This window comes from Lynx rufus, unplaced genomic scaffold (genome assembly GCF_022079265.1).
Source record: "Lynx rufus isolate CCGP_SWC_20201006 ecotype Redwood Valley unplaced genomic scaffold, mLynRuf1.p SCAF_2, whole genome shotgun sequence".
NCBI classification, from domain to species: domain Eukaryota; kingdom Metazoa; phylum Chordata; class Mammalia; order Carnivora; family Felidae; genus Lynx; species Lynx rufus.
The window spans coordinates 164,298,888-164,324,532 of NW_025814834.1; the positions used below are offsets into that span (position 1 = coordinate 164,298,888).

Sequence of the window (25,645 nt, forward strand, 5' to 3'; positions counted from 1 at the left end):
GCCTACTAAGTGTGAATATCTCTTTAGTACTCTGCTCTTTTAGCATGTAACTTGAAGAACTGCACCTTAGGAGTAAGGGTGAACTGAAAGTAAATCAACTCTGATGGAGGCTGAAGCACAACTTTGTGTCATTATGAGGGCCAGAAAAAATGTCAGTCCCTGGATTAATGAAGTCTAGTAGTTCTGGCCACATGTGAAAAGCAAATGAGAGTATCTGGGTGGTTTGTTTCTTATGCTTCAAATTTTTACAGAGAGAGCTCATTAAATACTATATCCAGGATATTATTAGAGATGCCTGGGTGGCTCAGTTGGTTGAGCTTCAAACTCTTGATTTCAGCTCAGGTCATGATCCCAAGCTTGTGGGATCAATGCCTGCGTTGGGCTCCATGCTGAGTGTGGAGCCCTCTTAGGATGCTCGCTCTCTCTCTCTCTCTCTCTCTCTCTCTGTCTCTGTCTCTGTTTCTCTCTGCCCCTCTCTCCCACTCATGGTGTCTCTAAAATAAAAAAATAAAAAATTAAAATCATTTATAATTAAAGATGACCAACATAAGGAAACTGAACAACATGATGAAAACTGGGGTTTCGGGGGGAGGAATTAAAAGAAGCCCATCAGAACTTCATTTATTGTAAGTATTATTAGATGCTTTAAATAACAACATTTATTATGTTCTTGGGGGATAAGAGATCAGTTTGAATATTTTAGCAGAGAACTGGAAACTATAAAAATTGAAATCACATATTTGAAAGTGAGCCAGCGGCGCCTGGGTGGCTCAGTTGGTTGGGTGGCTGACTACAGCTCAGGTCATGATCTCGCGGTCTGTGAGTTCTAGCCCTGCATCAGGCTCTGTCCTGAGAACTCAGAGCCTGGAGCCTGCTTCCGATTCTGTGTCTCCCTCTCTTTCTGCCCGTTCCTGCTTGCTCTCTTTCTCTCTCTCTCAAACATAAACAATAAAAAAATTAAAAAAGAAAGAAAATGAGCTAAATAAAAATTCTCAAATGGAAAAATATAATAACTGGAATTTAAAACTATATAAATAGGCTTACTAACAGTTTTAGACCCTGAAAAAGAATTCGCGATGTTGGAAATAGGTTAGAAGAAAATATCTTTAATGAAAAATGGAAAGGGAAAGAAGTTTTTAAAAAAATAGAAAGGGTAAGGGGTGCCTGGGTGGCTCAGTCAGTTGAGCATCTGACTTCGGCTCAGATCATGATCTCACAGTTCGTGGGTTTGAGTCTCCCGTCGGGCTCTGTACTGACAGCTCAGAGCCTGGAGCCTGCTTCGGATTCTGTGTCTCCCCCTCTCTCTGCCCCTCCCCTGCTCATGCTCTGTCTCTCTCTGTCTCAAAAATAAATAGAAACATTAAAATTTTTTTTTTTTAAATAGAAAGGGTAAGAAGTTTTACATTAATTGAACCCCAAGAGAGAAGAGAGGAAATGGAACTAAAGCAATATTTGGAAAGATACTTGCTAAGAATTTTACAAAGTTTGTGAAAGACACAGATTCAGGTATTCAACAAGTCCAACCCAAGTAGAATAAACAAAGGAATCCACACTGGAGTGAAAAGGCTGATTAATTTGAAAAACAAAACAAAACATACACATAAGTGCAGCCAGAAATGTCACATTACTTTCAAAGGAGCAGTAGAAAGTTCTATGGCTGGCTTCTCAACAAAAAAGGAAACCATAAGACCACGTAGAATGTGAGGAAAAAATAGCATCCAATCAATAATTATATACTCAGTATAATATCCTTTTAAGATTGAAGTTGAATACACATTTACAAACAAAAACCTGAGGGAAATCACTTATCAAACTATCACTAAAGGTAATCCTGAAGGATATGTTTTGAGTAGAAGAAAAATTCTAATGGAAGGTTGGAGATGAAGGAAGGAATGAAGAGCAGCAAAAATGGTAAGTAAATCTAAATGAATATTGACTCAATAAGATAAAAATAAAACCTCATAGGACTAGATAATAGCATAAAAGAAGATTGCTAGCTCCCTAAAAGGTCTGGAATTTTTGGAGAACTGGTTTGTTTTTTTGGAAAATAGCCTATGCCAGTAACTTGGCAACTCATAAAGTTTACTTCTTAAATAGCGTTGTGAGCAAAACTTCTTATCTGGGGACATGCTTCAGTGTATGATTATTAACAATGTGGGGCACCTGGGTGGCTCAGTAGGTTGGGCATCCGACTTCGGCTCAGGTTGTGATCCCATGGTTGTTTGGTTCAAGCCCCACATTGGGCTCTGTTCTGACAGTGCAGACAGAGCCTGCTTGGGATTCTCTCTCCTTCTCTCTGCCCCTCCCTGACTCACTCTCTTTTGAAATAAGTAAATAAACTTAAAAAAAAAAAAACCAACGTGTATTATAGAGGTTTCCATATCTCAAGTAAAATTAGTTATGAAGTATGAAAACTGGGGAGTAGATTGCCTAGTTGCTAGTGGAAATTTTATTTTGGGAAAATATAATGTGAATTATGTCCCCAAATCTGTCTTTTTGTTGTTGTTGTTCCTAATAATGAAGACTAAGAAATTTACTGTAGTCCAGGTTTTTGTTTTGTAAAATTACTTACAGAGAATTTATTAAACTTCTAAATTTTGCGCAAAATACTATCTGGCTATCTTTACAGACAGTTCTTATTCCACTGTGCTTTTATTCAGCAAAAGATTGTGTGTGTGTGTGTCTGTGTGTGTCTGTGTCTTAACCATCTGTACAGGTTTTGTCAAACTAAGAGAATGGGATAGATCATATACAAGGTTTTAAAATTTTTTGGGGGGGCGCCTGGGTGGCTCACTCGGTTGAACATCCAACTTTTGATTTTGGCTCAGGTCATGATCTCCTGGTTTGTAGGATTGGGCCCTGCATTGGGCTCCGTGCTGGCAGCACGGAGCCTGCTTAGGGTTCCCTCTCACTCTCTGTCCTCTGCCTCTCCCCTGCTTGTGTGTGTGTGTGTGTTCTCTCTGTCTCTCAAAATAAATAAGAAAGATTTTTTCTTTTGGATAGAGAGAGAGCACATGTGTGCGTGCATGATGGTCAAGCAGGGGAGGGGCAGAGGGAGTAGGAGAGAGAATCTCAGGCAGGTTCCACACCCAGTGTGGAGCCCATCCCTGGTGCTCCATCTCATTACTATGAGATCATGACCTGAGCCAAAATCAAGAGTCAGACACCTAACCTACTGAGCCACCCAGGTGCCTTAGATCATATATAAGGTTTTTAGAACAAGTAGTTAAATCTTGTTTTATGCTGTATATGATTTCTTGATAAGTGTGCAGCTCATTTTATAGGCAAAAATTGTTCATGTGGTGCCTTCTGTAAAAATGCTAATACTGAATCTGAAAATTAGTATACACAAATTTTATTTAGTAACTTTATTTGCAAATATTACTATAGGTTTTCTTTCTTTTATAATCAAGAGGTTTTTAGGCTACTAGTGTGGCTTAGGGTATCATTTTGAAATTAAATTAGTCGTTGTATAACATCAACTAAAAGGATATATTCAAACTTCATAATGTAGCCTTTTGCTTATCTTACCAATTTCATTATTTACTATTCTCTTTACCCCCACTGGCCATAAACATTTTTTGTTGTTTTTGTTGTTTGCGAAGTATGAACTGTTCTTGCATTTGAATGTAATTTGGGGGAATTGTTTTTAATTTTTAAATTGTTTTTAACACAGTATAATAGTGAGTTGCTTTATTTGCCTATAAATTTTTAACCCATTCAAGACTTATTTCAACATGGTCCCTCTTTAATAGTTAATTGTTTGCACAGACAAAATTAGGAGCTCTGTTCTTTATTCCATTATCATGCTATACTCTCTTTTATTCTAATAAATAATAGCAATTATTTATTTTCCTATCAGTCTCTAACAGAAGACTTCTGAATGACTTGAGGGATTGGGTATTTTTGATATCTGTCCCCAAAGATGAGTATATAGTAGGTATTTAAATTATTTGCTGAATGAACAAAGAATGATATGATAGATAAATTAGCAGGAAAGGAATCTGTGAAATCTCTTGGGAGAAGAAATCTCAAAAGCAAACTGGGTATCCTTTTTTTTTGGTGGGGGTTGGTTTAGAATACATTGTGTTTAGAAATCATGGCATCCTCTGACTTTGAATTTGCCATATAAACAGGATCATTTTGCAGTCACATTTTACTTAAATCTGTCAGTGAAATTTCTGAAGGAGCTAAAACCACTTTTAAATAACAATTTTCTATGTTTTTACACTAATTTAATTTTTTTTTAATTTTAGGAAACACTCCTTTACACCTTGCTGTGATGTTAGGAAATAAAGGTTAGTAAATATTTCCTTTCTTATGTTTAACTTCATTCATGTATTTTCACATTTAGTTAAAGCTTTTTAAAATGAATTTTGTCTTTTGAGTTTTTCAAAATTAACCTGATTATTTTATTTGCTAATTGAGTTAAGAATCAATATATTAAAAATAATAACATTTTCTCATTTTCTGTGTTCACCTCAAGAGTTAGTGGAAATCCTGTACTAACTTTATGCTTTTTGAAACTGTGTGTTTTTTCTTATTTGGTTATTTTATCAAGGAAGTATTTATAATTTCCAAATATTAAGATATATTAACTTTTATAATACTTTTAATATTCAGAGAGTTTTATAAGATTCTTTAATATGGACTGTTTTATATATCTAAACGCAGAAGTCTATACCTTTTGTAAGATGTTTGTAAAATTTTAATATTTACTTATTCTTTAAAACAAAAACTTCATAGATGATTTAAAAGATTTACTTTGAGAGAGAGTAAGACATAGTGTGAGCAGGATAGGGTCAGAGAGAAAGGGGAGACACAGAATCAGAAACAGGCTCTGGGCCTGAGCTGTCAGCACAGAGCCTGATGGGGGGGCTTGAACTCACGAACGGTGAGATTATGACCTGAGCTGAAGTCAGACGCTTAACCAACTGAGCCAGCCAGGCGCCCCTGAAATATTTACTTTTTAAGGTTATTCCCAGAAGTGATAAAATCTTTGTTATCTGGCTTCCCAATAATCCTGGAGAGTGAGGATTTCAGATTAGTAACATTTTGAGTGCTGGATTTTTAAATTTTAGATGTGTTTGATAAAAACCTTTTAAAAACATAATCTTAAATTTTTAAACAGGCTAATGAATTTTTGTTAACATTTTTTCTTTCTGATAACCTAGAAGTATCATTTTGGGACAACTATTATTGATACAAAGTATAATACAGTTAGTGTAAACATTTGATCTGAATGTATGCAGGTCCCAGGGGTGTTATCAGTACTTGCTTTGTTGAAAAACAAAATTTTTTTGTCAGTTTGGTTTTTAAGTTTATATGCCTAAGCACATGATCTGTAGGATAATTTAATATTGACTTTAATTCTGTATAAATTGGTGACTCGTATTTTGTTTTCATTTTTAAATTTATTTTATGCTTTTTTTTTTACCTTCTTGCAAGAAATACGAGTAACTTCAAAGTTAAGAGAGATTTATTAAGAGGCTACATATTGTAGAAACTCAAGAAATGGGGACTACCTATGTCTCAGGAAGAGAAGTAACAGATCATTTGGGAACTCAGCCATTCTCGCCCCACTCTGTCTGTCTACCTACTTACCTCCCATCTGTCTATCTCTTCTGGTGTGTCTGCTGTTCTTTATGTATATGTAAATTATAGATATAATATTTATAACACTAAGAGGAGACAAAGCAAATATGATAAAATGTTAACAACTATTGAACCTAGGTAGAGAGTATTTAAATGTTCATTGAGATCATCTGTTTTTCTGTATGTTTGAAATTTTTTATAGTATTGAAAGAGAAACAGAAATGGTATTGTTATGCTTTATCATAGGTTTAAATTTTTTTTGTTGTTGACATTTATTCATTTTTGAGAGACAGAGCATGAGCGGGGAAGGGGCAGAGAGAGAGGGAGACACAGAATCGGAAGCAGGCTCTAGGCTCTGAGCTGTCAGTACAGAGCCCGACAGGGGGCTTGAACTCTCAAATTGCGAGATCATGACCAGAGCCAAAGTCGGACGCTCAACCGACTGAACCACCCAGGTGCCCCTATCATAGGTTTATATTAGCATGTCTAAATTATGTTTCACAGAACATTAGTTTTATGGCATACTAATAATATTTAGGGGAAAATAATATTTCCAGGTCAAATCGATTTGGAAAATAGTGGGTTTAATAACTATTAAGCAGTTTTCTTTATTATGGACTTTCTTAGAACTTTGATACGCTTATATGCACTGTGACCTTCTGAGTTGGGGCAGGTGTTGGATATAGAGTCATTATTCCCCAAAGTTATCTGATTTTTTTCCACATGTATCCTGAGAGATTAGAGTTCGGTGGAAGGTATTTTGGGGAAACATTTGGTTAAGTGATTCAGGATCTGCACATGATGTCAATATTTGCTTTTTCTGAGTCCTTTTCATATAAGGTAGGTCCAACCATTAATAATACTGATCCATTTTACATTAAAACAATTTTTTTAATGTTTATTTATTTTTGAGAGAAAGAGAGACAGAGCATGAGTGGGGGAGGGGTAGAGAGAGACAGAGACACAGAATCCAAAGCAGGCTCCAGGCTCTGAGCTGTCAGCACAGAGCCTGACGCAGAGCTCGAACTCATGAGCTGTGTGATCATGACCTGAGCCAAAGTCAGATGCTTAACTGCCTGAGCCACCCAGGCACCCCCCATTTACGTTTTTTTATTTGTATATTCTTTTTTGCTTTTTTCTTTATGACCTTTAAACATTTTTGAAATTTGATTACACAGTAGTGTTATTGAAATGTGTAGTGGAAGATAAAACATCTACCTTATTGGGGTGCCTGGGTGGCTCACTTGGTTAAGCATCTGACTTCAGCTCGGGTCATGATCTCATGGTTCATGACTTTGAGCCCCACATCAGGCTGTCTGCTGTCAGCACAGCACCCGCTTTGGATCCTCTGTCGCCCACTCTCTCTGCCCTCCCCCACTCATTCTCTCTCTCTCTCTCTCTCTCTCTCAAAAATAGACGTTAAAAAAAATATATAAGGGTGCCTGGGTGGTTCAGTTGGTTAAGTCCAACTCTTGGTTTCACTCAGGTCATGATCTCATGGTTTTGTGAGTTCAAGTCCGGTGTCAGGCTCTGTACTGATGGTACAGAACCGGCTTGGGATTCTCTGCCTCCCTGTCGCTCTGCCCTGCCCTCTCCAACTCTCATTGTCTCTGTCTCTCTTAAGATAAATAAACTTAAAAAAAAAAAAAAAATATATATATATATATATATACATATATATGTATATACACACATGTATATACATATATATGTATATACACACATGTATATACATATATATATATGTAAAAATCTACCTTATTAATTCTGTAATTTAATTTTGCATGGTACCATTGTTCAGTCTATGCCACTCCATTTCATCTTCTTCTTTAGAGAGAAATGTACTGTACCTTTACTGATTCATTGTTGAAGGAGCACTTGCTGTTTGTATACTTATTTGTAAACACAGTAAAAATACTCAGGGTACCCAAACAATATTTGTTGATTGATTTAAAGAGAAGTACCCCAGGACTTTTGCACTTTTATTTACTTCTGTCATTCATCTTAACTTAATAACTGTTCTTTTCACCATTGAAATCTGATTTTTTTCTGTATTTCTGGGTCTATTGACCATGTTGGCCTTTGAGGCTGGGAAGTTGTTCAACTATAGATTTGAACTGAAATGGAAAGAACATCATACTTAAAGAAGGTTTCGGGAATCTTTAGAAGAAGAAATAGAAAAGAAATCTTTTCTTATCCTTTTGGTTAGACATCATAGAAAGGTTCTTCAGATCAGTTGCTTCAACTTTTAATTCATTCTTTTGGATCTGCAGTTTTAAATTTTTTGTCTGAAATAACTCTAGGGTTATTATAATTTCTCACTCTCATAAGAGTGTGTCTGGATGTTCTCTTTTGTTTGCACTGTCCTATTTATCTTATTCTCTCTCTTTGTATTTTATTACCTTTATAAATCTTGCTTATTTATATGTGATTTCTGTTCCTCATAATTTCATTTTATCCATATTCCTTAAGGCCCAGCTTCTTTGTTGCATTTATACATTTTCTTAAATAATTTATTGTCATGTTGGCTAACATACAGTGTATATAGTGTAGTTTTGGCTTCAGGAGTAGATTCCTGTGATTCATCACTTACATACAACACCCAATGCTCATCCCAACAAATGCCCTCCTCAATACCCATTTCCCATTTTCCCTTCTCCCCCAAGCTCCCTCCCCCATCAACTATTAGTTCTCTGTCTTTAGAAGTATGTTATGGTTTGCCTCCCTCTCTGTAATTTGTTTTTCTTCCCTTCCCCTATGGTCTTCTGCTAAGTTTCTCAAATTCCACATATAAATGAAAACATACAATATCTCTCTTTTTCTGACTGGTTTATTTCACTTAGCATAATACCATCCAGTTCCATCCACGTTGTTGCAAATGGCAAGGTTTCATTCTTTTACATTGCTGAGTACTATTTCATTGTATAAATATACCACATCTTCTTTGCCCATTCATCAGTTTATGGACATTTGGCTCTTTCCATAATTTGGCCATTATTGATGGCACTGCTATATATAAACATTGGGGTTCATGTGCCCCTATGAATCACTCCTGTATCCTTTGGATAAATTCTAGTAGTGCTATTGCTGGCTGATAGGGTAATTCTATTTTAATTTTTTGAGGAATCTCCACGTTGTTTTCCAGAGTGGCCACATCAGTTTGCATTCCTACCAACAGTGCAAGAGGGTTCCCATTTCTCCACATCCTCACCATCATCTGTTGTTTCCTGAGTCGTTAATTTTAGCCACTCTGACTGGTGTGAGATGGATCTCAATGTGGTTTTGATTGTATTTCCCTGGTGACGCGGGATGTTGAGCCTCTCTCTTTTCATGTGTCTGTTAGCCATCTGGGTATCTTCTTTGGAAAAGTGTCTATTCATGTCTTCTGCCCATTTCTTCACTGGATTATTTGTTTTTCAGGTTTTGAGTTTGGTAAGTTTTGACACTAACCCTTTATCTGATAGGTCATTTGCAAATACCTTCTCCTATTCTGTTGGTTGACTTTTAGTTTTGTTAATTTCTTTCCTTTGCTGTGTAGAAGCTTTTTATCTTGATGAAGTGCCAATAGTTCATTTTTGCTTTTATTTCACTTGCTGTCAGAGACCTGTCAAGTAAGAAGTTGCTGCGGCCAAGGTCAAAGAGATTGTTGCCTGTTTTCTCTCTAGGGTTTTGATGGTTTCCTGTCTCACATTTAGGCCTTTCATCCATTTTGAGTTTACTTTTGTGTATGGTGTAAGAAAGTGGTCCAGTTTCATTCCTACATGTTGCTGTCCAATTCTCCCGACACCATTTGCTAAAGAGACTGTCTTTTTTCCATCGGATACTCTTTCCTGCTTTGTCAAAGATTAGTTGGCCATACATTTGTGGGTCTAGTTGTGGGTTCTCTCTTCTATTCCATTGGTCTGTGTGTCTGTTTTTGTGCCGATACCATACTGTCTTGATTACAGCTTTGGAGTAGAGGCTAAAGTTTGGGATTTAGTGATGCCTCCCACTTTGGTTTTCTTTTTCAACATCACTTTGCCTGTTCAGAATCCTTTGTGGTTCCATACAAATTTCAGGATTATTTGTTCTAGCTTTGAGAAGAATGCTGGTGTAATTTTGATTGGGATTGCATTGAATGTATGTATAGATTGGGAAGTGTTGACATTTTAACAATATTTGTTCTTCCGATCCATGAGCATGGAATGTTTTTCCATTTCTTTGTGTCTTCTTCAATTTCTTTCATAAACTTACTATAGTTTTCAGCATATAGATCTTTTACCTCTTTGCTTAGGTTTATTCCTAGGTATTTTATGTTTCTTGGTGTAATTGTAAATGGGATTGATTCCTTGATGTCTCTTTCTGTTGCTTTATTATTGGTATGTAGAAATGCAACCAATTTCTGTACATTGATTTTATATCCTGAAACTTTGCTAAATTCATGTATCTGTTCTACCAGTGTTTTGGTGGAGTCTTTCAGGTTTTCCATGTAGTGTATCATGTCATCTGTGAAAAGTGAAAGTTTGACTTCTCCTTTGCCAGTTTAGATGCCTTTTACTTCATTTTGTTGTCTGATTGCTGAGGCTAGGACTTCTAACACTATGTTAAACAACAGTGGTGAGAATGGACGTCTCTCTCTCTCTCTCTCTCTCTCCTTGACCCTCCCATACACACACACTTTCTCTCAAAATACATAAATAAGCTTAAAAAAAATAGCCTAGTGGGTATCCTTGCACATCTTCCTTCTTTTTTATATAACAGAGGGGATTAGTTTGTTTTTAATGAAGTTAAATCACTATATACAGTACTATGCTATATTTTTGTTTTCATTCAAAAGTTTATCATGAAATAGTTGTACAAGTTCATAGTTCTTTATGAATGTTTATGTTCCTCTAACTTCTTTATATGTACACACATACACACTTATTTGCATAAAACTTGATGGTAGGTTTCTTGAAGGGAGAATCCATTTTACTTACTTACTTGTTTATTTATTTATAAAATTCTTTTTAACTGAAAAAAATTCTTTCTTTTTAGTTTTTTCCAAGTTTTTATTTATTCTCGTTAACATACAGTGTAATATTTGTTTCAGGTATAGAATTTAGTGGTTTATCACTTACATACAATACCCAGTGCTCATCAGAGCAACTGCCCTCCTCAATACCCATCACCCATTTAACCTATCCCACTGTCCAGTAACCCTCAGTTTGTTCTCCTTGGTTGAGAGTCTGTTTTGTGATTTGCCTCTCTCTTGTTTTCCCCCTATTGTTCATCTCTTTTGTTTCTTAAATTCCACATATGAGTGAAATCATATGGTATTTGTCTTTCTCTGACTGACTTATGTCATTTATCGTAATAGTCTCTGGCTCTATCCCTATCATGGCAAATGGCAAGATTAAATTCTTTCTGATGACTAATATTCCCATTGTGTGTGTGTGTGTATATACATACACATAATTATACACCACATCTCCTTTATCCATTTATCAGTCGATGGACATTTGGGTTTTTTTCCAGAATTTGGTTATTGATAATGCTGCTATAAACATTGATGTGCATGTATACCTTTGAATTAGTATTTTTGTATCCTTTGAGTAAATATCTAGTCTTGCAATTGCTGGATCATAGGGTAGTTCTAGTTTTAACTTTTTGAGGAAACTCCATATTGTTTTCCACAGTGGCTGCACCAATTTGCATTCTCACCTACAGTGTAGCAGGGTTCCCTGTTTTCCACATCCTCGTCAACATCCGTTGTCTCCTGTGTTGTTAATTTTAGCCATTCTGACAGGTGTGAAGTAGTATCTCATCATAGTTTTGATTTGTATTTTCCTAATGATGAATGATGTTGAGCATCTTTTCATGTGTCTGTTGGCCATCTGGATGTCTTCTTTGGAAAAATGTCTATTCATGTCTTTTGCCCATTTCTTAACTGGATTGTTTGTTTTTTGGGTGTTGAGTTTAATAAGTTCTTTATAGATTTTTGGATATAACCCTTTATAAGATATGACATTTATAGATGTCTTCTCCCATTCTATAATTTTCCTGATTGATTCCTTTGCTGTGCAGAAGCATCTTATCTTGATGAGGTCCCAGTAGTTCATTTTTGCTTTTGTTTCCCTTGCTTCTGGAGACATGTCTAGTAAGATGTTGCTGTGGCTGATGTCAAAGAGGTTTCTGCCTGCATTCTTCTCTAGGATTTTGATGGTTCCTTGTGTCACATTTGGTTCTTTCATCTATTTTGAATTTATTTTTGTGTATGGTGTAAGTAAGTAGTCTAGTTTCATTCTTTTGCATATTGCTGTCCAGTTTTCCCAACACCATTTCTTAAAGAGACTGTCTTTTTTCCATTGGGCATTTTTTCCTGCTTTGTCAAAGATTAGTTGACCATATAGTTGTGGGTCTTTTTACGGGGTTTCTGTTCATTCCATTGATCCACGTGTCTGTTTTTGTGCCAGTACCATACTGTCTTGATTACTGCAGCTTTGTAACATAACTTGAGGTCTAGAATTGTGATGCCTCCAGCTTTGCTTTTCTTTTTCAAATTGCTTTGACTCTTTGAGGTCTTTTGTGGTTCCATACAAATTTTAGGATTGTTTGTTCTATCTCTGTGAAAAATGCTGGTGGTAGTTAGATAGGGGTTGCTGTAAATGTGTAGATTGCTTTGGGTGGTATAGACAATTAACAATATTTGTTCTTCCTGTCCGTGAGCATGGAATGTCTTTCCATTTCTTTGTGTTATTTTCAATTTCTTTCATCAGTGTTTTATAGATTCAGAGTACAGATCTTTTACCATTTTGGTAATGTTTATTCCTAGGTATCTTATGGTTTTTGGTGCAATTGTAAATGGGATTGATTCCTTGATTTCTCTTTGTGCTGCTTCATTATTGGTATACAGAAATGGAACAGATTTCTCTATGTTGATTTTGTATCCTGTGACTTTACTGAATTCATGTGTCAGTTCTAGCGATTTTTGGTGGAGTCTTTTGGGTTTTCTATATAGAGTATCATGTCATCAGCAAATAGTGAAAGTTTGACTTCTTCCTTACCAATTTAGATGCCTTTTATTTCTTTTTGTTATCTGATTGCTGAGGTGAGTACTTCCAGTATTATGTTAAATAACCGTGGTGAGAGTGGGCCTCCCTGTCTTGTTCCTGGCCCTAGAGGGAGAGCTCTCAGGTTTTCCCCATTGAGGCTGATACTAGCTATGGAATTTTCATATATGGCTTTTACTATGTTGAGATATGTTCCCTTTGTCTCTACTTTGCTGAAGGTTTTTATCATGAATGGATATTGTACTTTGTCAAATGCTTTTTCTACATCTAATGAGAGGATCATATGTTTCTTATCCTTACTTTTATTAATGTATCACAGTGATTGATTTGTGAAAATTGAGCTACTCTTACAGGCCAGGAATAAATCCCACTTGATCATGGTGACTGATTCTTTTAATGTCCTGTTGGATATGATTTGCTGGTATCTTTTTGAGAATTTTTGCATCCATGTTCATCAGGGATATTGGCCTGTAGTTCTTTTTTTAGTGGAGTCTTTGGTTTTGGAATCAGGGTAATTCTGGCCTCATCAAATGAGTTTGGAAGTTTTCCTTCCATTTCTATTTTTTGGAATAGTTTGAGAAGAATAGGTATTAACTCTTTAAATGTTTGGTAGTATTCCCCTGTGAATTCCTTCTGGCCCTGGACTTTGGTTTGTTGGGTGATTTTTGATTACTGATTCAATTTCTTTCCTTTTTATCAGTTTGTTCAAATTTTCTATTTCTCCCTGTTTTAGTTTTAGTAGTCTATATGTTTCTAAGACTTTCCATTTCTTCCAGATAGTCTGATTTGTTGGCATATAATTTTTCATAATATTCTCTTATAATTGTATTACTGTGGTGTTGGTTGTTATTTCTCTTCTCTCTTTTGTTATTTTATTCATTTGGGTCCTTTTACTTTTCTTTTTGATAAGTCTGGCAAGATTTTATTAATTTTTATCAATATTTTTATTAATTTTATTAATTTTTTAAGAGAACCAGCTCCTGGTTTAATTGATTTGTTCTGCTTTTTTGTTTGTTTCTATATCATTTATTTCTGCTCTAATTTTTATTATTTCCCTTTTTCTGCTGGTAGGTTTTGTTTGTTGTTCTTTTTATAGCTCTGTTAGTAAGGCTAGGTTGTTTGAGATTTTTCTTGCTTTTTGACATAGACCTGTATTGCTATATATAGTTCTCTCTTATGACTGTTTTACTATATCCCAAAGGTTTTAGATGACTGTGTTTTCATTTTTATGAGTTTCCATGTATTTTTTAATTTCTTCTTTAATTTTCTGGTTGACCCTTCATTCTTTAGTAGCATGTTCTTTAACCTCCATGTAGTTGTGGTCTTTCCACTTTTTTCTTATGGTTGACTTCAAGTTTCATAGCTTTGTTGTCAGAAAAGATACATGGTATGATCTCAATTTTTTTGTATTTATTGAGGTCTGATTTGTGACCCAGTATGTGATCTATTCTGGAGAATGGTCCATGTGCATTTGAAAAAAATGTGTATCATTTAAAGCTAGTTTTTCATTTAAAACTAGTATTTCCTTGTTTTTCTGTTTAAGATGATCTGTCCATTGATGTAAGTGGGGTATTAAAGTTGCTTACTATTATTGTATTATTATCAATGAGTTCTTTTATGTTTTGTTTTTTTTTTTTAAGTTTATTTATGTATTTTGAGAGAGACAGCAGATGTGTGAGCTGGGGAGGGGCAGAGAGAAAGAGAGAGAAAGAATCCCAAGCAATTCCACACTGTCAGTGCATAGTCTGACTTGGGGCTCAAGCCCTGGAACTGTGAGATCATGACCTGAGCTGAAATCAAGGGTTGGTCACTTAACCACTTGAACCACCCAAGCACCTCTTTTGTTTGTTATTGTTTTATCTGTTTGGGTGTTGCCAATTTGAGGGCATAAATATTTCAATTGTTGCATCTTTTTGTTGGATAGTCCCCTTTATTATGATATAGTGCCCTTCTTCATCTCTTGCTAGAGTCTTTGTTTTGGAATGTAGCTTGTCTGGGAGTACCTGTGTGACTCAGTCAGTTGAGCATCCAACTCCTGATTTCAGATCAAGTCTTGATCTCATGTTCATGAATTTGAGCCCTGCTTTGAGCTCTGTGCTGGGAGCACAGATCCTGCTTGGAATTCTCTCTCCCTCTCTCTGCCCCTCACCCACATTCTCTCTTTCTCTCTTTCTGTCTCACTCTGTCTCTCTCAAAATAAATAAAACATAAAAAATGTAGTTTGATGTAAGTATTGTAACTCTTGCTTTCTTTTGACAACCATTTGCATGATAAATATTTATCCTCTCATTTTCGATCTGCAGGTGTCTTTAGGTCTAAAATGATTCTCTTGTAGGCAGCATATAGATGGTTGCTTTTTATTTTTTTTTATCCATTTTGACACCCTGTGTCTTTTGATTGGAGCATTTAGTCCATTAATTTCAGAGTAATTATTGATATGTGTTAGTGCTGATTTATTACCTGTTTTGTCATGATTCCTGGAGATTTTCTCTGTTCCTTTCTAGTCTTGTGTGACTTTTGGTCTTTCCATCCCACTCAAAGAATCCCCTTTAACATTTCTTGTAGGGCTGATTTAGTGTTCATGAACTCCTTTGGTTTTTGTTTGTATGGGAAACTCTTTATCTTTCCTTCTGATCTGAATGAGTATTCTTCTTTGCAGATTTTTCTCATTTAGCATGTTGAATATATTATGCCACTTCCTTCTGGCTTGCCAAGTATCTGTGGAGAGATATGCTACTAACCTTATGGGTCTTACCTTGTGAGTTAGGGATTTTCTTTGTCTGGATGCTTTTAGGATTTTTTCTTTATCACTAGATTTTGCAGATTTAACTATAATATGTCTTCGTGTTAGCCTGCTTTTTATTGATTTTGATGGGAGTTCTCTCTACCTCCTGGATTTGGATGCCTGTTTTTTGCCCCAGATTAATAAGTTTTCAGCTGTTATTTCCTCCAGTACACCTGCTCCCTTTTCATTCTCTTCTTTTTCTGGGACTCCTATGATAAGGATGTTACCAAGTTTGATGGAGTCACTGAGTTCCCTAAGTCTATTCCTGTGATACATCATTCTTCTTTCTCTTTTGTTGAGCTTCATTATTTTACATGATTCCATTTCTGTATCACTTGTTCATTCCTGTGCTGCTTCTATCCTTGTGGTCATTACAACCAATTAGTTTTGAATCTCAGATACTGCATTTTTTTCATTTTTGCCTACTTGTTTTTTAGCTCTTTTATGTCTGTGGTAAGTCATGTCCCTGATGTCTTCCATGCTTTTCTCAAGTCCAGTTAGTATCCTTATGACTGTTGCTTTAAATTTTGCATCAGGCATATTATATGTGTTTCAATTTAATCTTTGGCTATGACCTTTTCTTGTTCTTTCTTTTGGGATGAATCCCTCTGGCTTGGCATTTTGTCTTGGTCTCTGTCTTCTCTCTGTGTTAGAAAATCCTGTTGTGTTTCCTGTTCCTGCGTTTAATGGCTTTATGAAGAAGAGGTCATTTAATGTCCAGGGCCTGGTGCTTCAGGAAGTGTCTCTGGTGTTTGCTGTGTGCACTCTGCTGCTGTATTTTGGCTGCTCTCTCCCTTAGGTCAGTCATCTGCAGAGGCTCTCCTCGCCTGCAATAAACAGTGTTTGGATCTTGGCCAGAGTTTTAATAGGTGTGTTGTGGTCTGCCTGTTAAATGAGACCTGATGCTATTTCCACTAGAACTGAAGCTTTGTGGAACTCTTTGGTCAATAGGTGAGGTGCATGCAAGGGTTTGTGCTGGTCTCGTGGGGAAGGGGCCTGCTGCTGTGGTCCTTAGGCACATTTGCCCAAGAAAAGCAGCACCAGCAGAACACAGGGGCTGGGGACCTGTTGTAATCAGGTTAAGCAGACAGTGTTGACACTGTGCTATTTACTGAAGTTGGTTTATGCTGAGGGGTGGGGAGGGGGGTGGGGGGGAATGGCACCAGCCAGCACCTTTTTCCCCAGAGAGGGGATCCCATGCTTGCTGTCCTCAGGATAGCCCTCCCAGTAGAGTGCATTATTTCCCCTCATGCATCCTAGGTGTTTTTCAGATTGCTGTTTTCACACTGTCTCCAGGTTGCTTGCTTGCTTGTCTGGAACAGTGCTGTGTACTTTGGGCTCTATCACAGCCAAACTTGCTGACTTTTAAAACTCCAAACTTTAGGTACCTGGTGTGGCAGGGCCTGTATTGTTCTTCTGGGTGAGGGTCTCACTGTGCTGGGACAGATGCAGGTTTGACCCAGAAGGGTAGTCACGACAGCATGCAGCGGCATGGGATTTGGACCGAAGCAGGCTAAACAGCCATTTTCCCAGTTAGCCACCCTCAGTAGGTGCCTCTGCACTTATGCTGAGGGATGGAGGAGTGAAATGACACTCACTAACTCCTTTGTTCACAGAGAGGCAATGGCACCTGTCACAGATACCTCCAAGAAGAGGGAACAGTCTCCCTCCATGTGCTCTAGGCAATCCTCAGATTGCACTGTCTGCCCTGGGGTTGCTTGCCTGACTTCTCTCCAGAAGTAGGGCAGTTCCCTCAGGTCTCTATCCCAGCCAAGCCCACAGGGCTCCAAAACTCCAGTCTTTGAGCCCTGCTGTTTGCAAAAACTCATGAAAATCAGCCCCTTTTGTTTTCCCAGCCAATGGCTTTGGGGAAGTATTCTCCTTGTGCTTATTCCTGTTCACTCCACTCTCTTGTCTTTCTCTGTGACCAGGGCTCCCTCCCTTCCCCAGCACCTGCAGTCCTTTTCAACCCCAAACCACTTCTCTGGGCTTCCTACCTTCCTCAGTATGCCCCCCCTCCCCCAGTAGTGCAGTGTTTTCTTTCAGCCCTCAGGTAAATTTCTTGGGTATTTAGAATGATTTGATGGTTATCTAGTTGTGTTTGAGGGACGAGGCAAACCTAAGTTCCTCCCACTATACCGCCATCTTAGCTTCTGCCCCTCTTACCTCTCTTCTTTCAGTAAACATGTTAGCAATCTGCTGGGTATTCTTCCATACTTTTCCCCATGTTTATTATTACATATAAAAGTGTATGTGAATCTAAACACATACTTACAAAGGTAATTAAGTTATTTTCTAAAAAATGGGATCATAATACACTTCTGCGTGAGCAGATTTGTGATATCATTCAGCAGTACAACGTGGACATTCTTTTATATCTGTTGGGATGGCTCAAATTCATTCTTTTTAAACATGTGTCTTTTGGGGTACCTGGCTGGCTCATTTAGTAGAGCATGTGACTTCAGATCTCAGGGTCATGAGTTCAAGCCTTATGTTGGGTGTAAAGCTTACTTAAAAAGTTAAACAAAATAAAAATTTGTCTTGTTTCCATTCTTTTTTCTTTCAGTGCTTCATTATGAAAAATTACATATATTCAGAAAAACAGAAATATGATCACAATGAACATTCAGATACTCTGTACCTAGGTTCAGTGTTTGATAACATTTTGTCAGATTTGCTTTGTCTTTCTCTTAGTGTTATATGTATTATTTTTTCTGTTTCGTTTGAAAGTTTCACATAGACATCATGACATTTCACCTCCAAATACCTTAGCATGCATCTCTAAGAATAAGGACATTCTCTTTCATAACCACAATATTCTTATCACTTAAGAAAATTAATATTATTATAATCTCTAATATCTAATCCATATTTAAATTTTTCCAGTTGTTCCAAAAATGTCCTTTATATGTCCTTTATATTGAGTCAAAACTCAATTGAAGTTTAGTCATTGCATTTGGTTGTTATATCACATTATTTTAATATAGAAAAGTTTGCCTACTTTTTTTTCTTCCTTTATACCTTACTTTTTGAATTGCATGCCCAGTCAATTTGTAGGATGTCCTTCATCTCAGATTTGCCTGATTATTTTCTCATGATGTGATTTAACTTATTCCTTGTATCTTTCTTCAAATTGAAAATTAGCTATCAAGATTTGATTAGATTCAAGTTAAACATTTCTGGACAAAATACTACATAGGTGACATTTTGAACTTTATATTGAATCACATTAGAAACAAACCTGGTTGCTTTGTCCTTTAATATGACACTATTCTTAAAAAATGGCTGTATAACTCTCAACAATAGCCAAATTATGGAAAGAGCCTAAATGTCCATCAACTGATGAATGGATAAAGAAATTGTGGTTTATATACACAATGGAGTACTACGTGGCAATGAGAAAGAGTGAAATATGGCCCTTTGTAGCAACATGGATGGAACTGGAGAGTGTGATGCTAAGTGAAATAAGCCATACAGAGAAAGACAGATACCATATGGTTTCACTCTTCTGTGGATCCTGAGAAACTTAACAGAAACCCATGGGGGAGGGGAAGGAAAAAAAAAAAAGAGGTTAGAGTGGGAGAGAGCCAAAGCGTAAGAGACTCTTAAAAACTGAGAACAAACTGAGGGCTGATGGGGGGTGGGAGGGAGGGGAGGGTGGGGGATGGGTATTGAGGATGGCACCTTTTGGGATGAGCACTGGGTGTTGTATGGAAACCAATTTGACAATAAATTTCATATATTGAAAAAAAAAAAAAAAAAAGGATTCCGGACTCAGTTTCCCCAACTGTAAAACAGGGATAATGATGGTACTTACTTCATAGGGTTAGTAAAGATTAATGAATTAATAGAAATAAAGTGCTTAGTAGCTGGCATGCTGTAGGTGTTCAGTAAACACCAGCAACTGTTAGTTGTCTCCTTATGTGAACCAATAAAGCCCAAATGGACAAAAAAAAAAAAAAAAAAAATGGCTGTATATTACTCTAGTGGTGTAGATGCATCCTATTAATCAGTCATTCTCCCATGATGGATATTCACTTAGTTTCCAGTGTATTTTCCATTATAAACTGCTAAAATAAACATTCTTATACATGTATTCTTATATACTGCTACAGATGTTCCTAAGTACCTCTGTGAAATTTCTATTTTACTTTATCTTAATAAAATTTAGTATAGTTATTCCTAGTGCTGTGTGCTAATATAGTTATTCCTTCTATGACTAGGAATCACATTCTTCTTCCACCTCAGTTAACCTACATCACACTATCATAACACTCTTATTTCTTTCAGAGCACTTACCATTAACTGATATATATATATATTTCTTAATAGTTTACTTATTTTCTTCTAACAAAGGATGTAAGCTCTCTCTCTCTCTCTTTTAAATTTATTTATTTATTTTGAGAGAGACAGAGAGAGTACTAGCAGGAGAGGGCCAGAGAGAGAGAGGGAGAATCTCAAGCAGGTACCACTCTGCCAACGCAGAGCCCAATGCAAAGCTCGAATTCACAAAACCATGAGATCATGACACAAGCCAAAATTGAGTTGAACGCTCAACTGACTAAACCACCCAGGCACCCCAAGATGTAAGCTTTCTGATAGCAAATCCTTATCTTTTTTCTCACTGCTTATATCCAGGACTTAGTGCTTAGAAATGGCATATAACAGGGACTTAGTTAATATTTGCTGAATGATGGATTGAATGAATGAATCGTTCATTTAGGAAATTTAGAATGGATAGCCATCCTAAATTTCCCATGAGCCTTAGTTTTGAATTTTTTGCCTGTTAATATACTTCTTATTTCTACTTTTTAAGAAGCGTATCCTCAACCTATAGAAAGGATTATACCTTAGACTTACTTTGACTACTGGAAGGACTGTCCAGGGGTACCTGGGTGGCTCAGTTGGTTAAATGTCAGACTTCAGGTCAGGTCATGATCTCAGGGTTCGTGAGTTCGAGTCCCAGGTCAGGCTTTGCGCTGATAGTGTGGAACCTGCTTCAGATTCTCTGTCTCTTTCTCTCAAAAATATATAAACATAAAAAAAAAAAAAAAGACTGTCCATATTTGTTCTTGTAATCATAAACAGATGTTTTCCTCTTTTGGGTTTTATTCTTGAAGTAAAAGAATCGTAACATTTGAAAAGAAGTGTTTATGGAAACATTACTGGTCCTTTTTGAAAGCACATTTTTTTTCTGAAATAAATTAGGAAGTTTCCATTTGACATTCCATACATACACATCCTCTTTTGATCTTGATTAATAGATAATTTGATAAACTACTTTTGGGGATCTTGTTATCTTTTAGACTTTGAAAATATTTTCAGAATATTCTTGGGAACAATTATTAAGGAACATAATACTTCCTTGTAGAGAGATCCAATTTATTTTTAAGTAATAGCATGGAGACTCCTTGAATCTGAGATCTAAGGTTTTGAAATAATCTTGTTTAGATATTTTGGGCTTTTAAAAATTATTTTTCTCCATAATACAGTGTTTATTTTATAGATCTATTTATGCTAAAATTTGTTTGTTTCTTTCTTTGAGAGAGAGACAGAGACAGAGCGTGCGTGGGAGGGGCAGAGAGAGAGGGAGACACAGAATCCCAAGTAGGCTTCAGGCTCTGAGCTGTCAGTACAGAGTCCAATGTGGGGCTTGAACTCACAAACCATGAGGTCATGACCTGAGCCGAAGTTGTATGCCCAACCAACTGAGCCACCCACGCGCCCCTTAAATTTGTTTCTTAAATTCCTAAATGATTTTTATATTTAGAGATTCTAAAAATTGCATGATTTTTGATATTATTACCACTTTATGTTTCAGAATGTGCTCATTTACTTTTGGCTCATAATGCTCCAGTAAAGGTGAAAAATGCTCAGGGATGGAGCCCGCTGGCGGAAGCCATCAGCTATGGAGATAGACAGATGAGTAAGCAACATAAATTATGTTGTTGATATATATGCTAAAAATATGAAGTGATTTCATTTGACATAATTTTCATTTAGGGTAACTTTCCATAGTATGAAAGGTTTGTAGTTATTTGTAAACTTGTATGTGAATTGTTCATGACTTAGGAACTTGAACATTGGGTAGTACACAAAAAGAATTGAGGAATCGTGTTTAAAAGTATGTTATTATTTTTTCTTCTTTTACAGTATTCTGCTTTTGATATTTTTCCATTGTTTTACTTATTCAGTATGAAGTATTTTTAAAAACACTGAGACCCAACTGTCCTTTTTGGCAACTAAGTTATATGGGAACATTAATTGGAACTGAAAATAATCACAGTGTGTTATAACAGTTATCTTTTTGCTTTAATTGCTGGGTATAGGCTGTGCTGAAAGTGAGAAGCAAATCTCTTTGTTTTAGTCTTTGAGAATTAAAAAAAAGTCACGTATTTTCTCACAGTATACGGAGTGTTCAGTTACTCTACCTACCCTATTCCTAAGTTTTCTTTTTTCAACTTATACAGGTCTTATTTATGTCAAGCACATCTCAATAGTTGAAAATTCTATAAAATTTCAATCTGGATGAACAAGAATATTATTTTTCTGGTAATATCTTTTTATAATTTGAGGCTGAAAATAATTAAATCTAGCCTTGTGGAAGGAACGGTAAAAAAAAATTGGGCAGTTTATTAAAGAAGTGTATAACATTGAACACTCTCAGAATGTTACCATGGATTTAGTTCTGTTTGATGCTACATTTTGGGCTCTTATGCTTTAGCTTTTATGTAATCCACATAGTACATGTTTGTGGACTTTCTGAACACTTTGAGCAACTTTTAATGGTGAAGTTACATTTGGGCTTAAGATTTAATGAGATAAAATAGTGATGATTTAACAATTATGTAGTATATATATTTTTTGTTATTTATTGTCCTTTCTGGACAAACATGAAGAAGCCCTTATGAAAGTAAGAAACCATACTAATTCTAGAATTATGTCAGGGAAAAGATGAAAATATACAGATCTAATAAACTAAGAATAAAATCAAAGTTGCAGCAACCAGTCTGAAGAAACTTTCTCTGATGTTTCTAAGCCATTAGCAGAATGGAGAGGAAACCAGATAGATTCCTGGGCTTCTGACTTACACTGAGACTTTTGTGGCTTTCACATAACTTTTTTGTTTTGCACTTGATCTTAGCCAAAAGGCTGAGAAGTGATAACTTTTCTTTTTATGTTTGTATTTATTTATTTTGAGAGAGAGAGAGCAAGTGAGCATGTGAGTGAGCGGGGGAGGGGCCGAAGAGGGAGAGGAGAGAGAGGATCCTAAGCAGACTCCGTGCTGTCACCATAGAGCCCATTGAAGGGCTTCATCTCATGAACCGTGAGGTCATGACCTGAGCTGAAATCAAGCCACCCAGGCACCCCAATAACTTTTATTTAGAGTCAGTGAGTCCTTACTATAAAGCATGTATATAGGGTAAGATGTAGAGAATGAAAACATGGCCTCTGCTCTTGAGGAATTATAGTCTATTGGGTAGCCCAAGAAATAGTTTTCCTGGAAAATCAGTTACTGGACTTTAATTTAAAAGATTGAGCCCCATAGTAGTTGAGGTTTGCTTTTAAAGTGATTTTCTTCTATAGAGTGATGGCTTGGATACACATTCTGAATAGTATTCCATTGTCAATCATTGAATAATTATATATCCATAATTCTTCAGTGGTTTTAAAAAATCATTTCCCATCACATGAAATGGAAATATTTAACTGCTAACTTAAAGGATAATAAACCTAACAACTCTTATGCTACTCTTAAGTACTTAGAAATATTAATATAAAAATATGAAGGTGTTTATAATGGTGTTAAATTGGTCTTTACTTTGAGATTGTTTTAAGTATTATGATTTAAGTTTTTGATGGCTTGTGTTACATTAAAACATTCTGGGCATAGAAAGTTACATTATTTGAAAAATCAGAGATAATCTAATATTATAAATTATTACTGAAATATCTAATTAGCAAAATATAATCTAATATTATACATTATTAGAAAAAACTGTGACCTGTTTCTTTTTTGGTCTGATTTCTGCTAAAGTTTTTGTGCTACAGAACAGTGAGATAATGCTAAACTATTCATCTGAGACTTTTTAGAATTATTTCACTTGAGGGGCACCTAGCTGGCTTAGTCAGAAGAGCATGCAACTCTTGATCTCAGGGTCATGAGTTCAAACCCCATGTTGGGTGTAGTGATTACTAAAAAAAAAAAAAAAATTAAAAAAGGAATTATTTTATTTTAAAATTAATTTAGGATTATGTTGCTTTCCAGCTTTATGCTGGTTGCATGGTGAACAGTGATCAGTGCAGGCCAGTATTACAGATCAGTCTGGGATTTAATTAATTTGATGTTAGATTTGTTGAGTTTGAGTTATCTGTGGTATATCTAGGTAGAACTAAGAAATGGGAAATAATTATCCTGGAGCATAGAAAGAAGTAGAGGGCAGAAAGATCCAGATTTAGGTGTACTGAATACTTAAAAAATACTTTATATGGGAAAAGAAGGAAAGAGAAAGATAAGTTGTAGTTTATTGGAGTTCTTCATTGGAGTCTTTGTGTGAATTCTAATATCATTTAAATCCTCTAAAACTAATTTTATCTTTATTATCAGTCATCACTAATGAGATTCTTCTAATATGGGAGTACACATACTGATTCCCCCCGAAAGATTGGTCATTTTTTATAATTGCATTTTGAATGTATGTTTCTAAGAAGGTTTGAATTGATATTTTATTTTGTTTTATTTTATTTTTTAAAATTTATTTATTTTGAGAGAGAGAGAGAGAGAGGAAGAGAATCCTAAGCAGGCAGCATGCTGCTAGAGTACAGCCCAAATCAGGGCTCGAAACCATGAATCTTGAGATCGTGACCTGAGCCGAAATCAAGAGTCAGATGTTTAACCAACTGAGCCACACAGGCGCCACCACAGTGTTATTTTTTAATGTGAAGTTTCATAGAACAAGAATCTCTTTGTCACTATCTTTTTAATAATGTTTGGGCATTTTAATCTAATTATTATTTAGTGCATGCCTTTAGTCAGTTCAGTATATTTACCTGGTGAAAAATATGTGGCTTCTGCTTTTCATTAAGCTATCTTTTCTATCTACAAATTGAATTCTTTCCATTTTTTACATTCACAGAGGTTTGTTTGAATTTGAAGGCAAATTGCCTTCCTTGAAGGCAAGGAAGATTAAAGTATTTGAGCTTAGTATTAAAGTATTAAAGTATTTGGAGAAGAATTATAAAAAGAATTCTTCTAGGGGTGTTTGGGTGGCTCAGTCGGTTAGGCATCAGACTCTTGATTTCGGCTCAGGTCATGATCTCTTGGTTGGTGAGATCCTGCCCCGTGGGGGGCTCTGCGCTGACAGCAGTGAGCCTGGCATGGGACTCCAAATCAGGAATTAGAAATCATGACCTGAGCCAAAGTTGGATGCTCAACTGGCTGAGTCACCTAGCTACCGCTAGCATCTAAGAGCTTTAAAAAAGAGAATTACTTTCTTCTGTGATCACCATTTCATTTAAAAAAGACATTTTGAAACAAAAAATGGTATAAAGAATAGTCCTTAAATTGAAAAAAAGTATATAACTTATAAATAAAGAAGAAACACCAACCTGATTCCAAGTCTTTTTCATTTTGCTGCACATCACTGGAAAGTTGAGAGTTTGGCACTGAAATGTAGACTTGTATTTGGAAACTACTAACCTAGGTCACAGAGCTAGTGTGTAACTGAGATGAGGTCCGTGTTCCTTGGCTTCTAGGTCTCAGCCTCTTCTCTTGTTCCAGAAGACCTTGAGTAATTGAAATGTGCTCTTTGATTTTTGGCTTTTTGAATACAGTGGGGTTATGGTTAGACCTGTGGTTAAAAGTAAGAATAGATTATACTAATTTTCAGATTCTTCTCTGGGCTTTTCCTAATTTGGCCAGTGTGGACAGAACAAATCTCGTCCAAGCTTTCACTGCTGTCTTCTTTCTTTTTACTTAAAAAAATATATATATTTTTTTCAATGTTTATTTATTTTTGAAAGAGAGAGAGAGAGAGAGCGAGCAAGCGAGTGCTGGGGAGGGGCAGAGAGAGAGGGAGACACAGAATCTGAAGTAGGCTCCAAGCTCTGAGCTGTCAGCTCAGAGCCTGATGTGGGGCTTGAACCCACGATCTCTGAAATCCTGACCTGAGCCGAAGTTGGATGCTTAACCGACTGAGCCACCCTTTTTACTTTTTTTTTTTTTTTTAACCTT

General features: G+C 36.1%; 1 protein-coding gene across 1 annotated transcript in view; it reads left to right on the plus strand.

Moving 5' to 3' along the window:
• ANKRD13C (ankyrin repeat domain 13C) overlaps positions 1–25,645 on the plus strand; it is a 90,477-nt gene that overhangs the window by 19,866 nt on the left and 44,966 nt on the right. The window contains exons 2-3 of the mRNA XM_047084353.1: positions 4,257–4,298; positions 21,233–21,337. Coding sequence (XP_046940309.1) covers positions 4,257–4,298; positions 21,233–21,337 — 147 coding nt within the window. The remainder of the gene's footprint in view (positions 1–4,256; positions 4,299–21,232; positions 21,338–25,645) is intronic.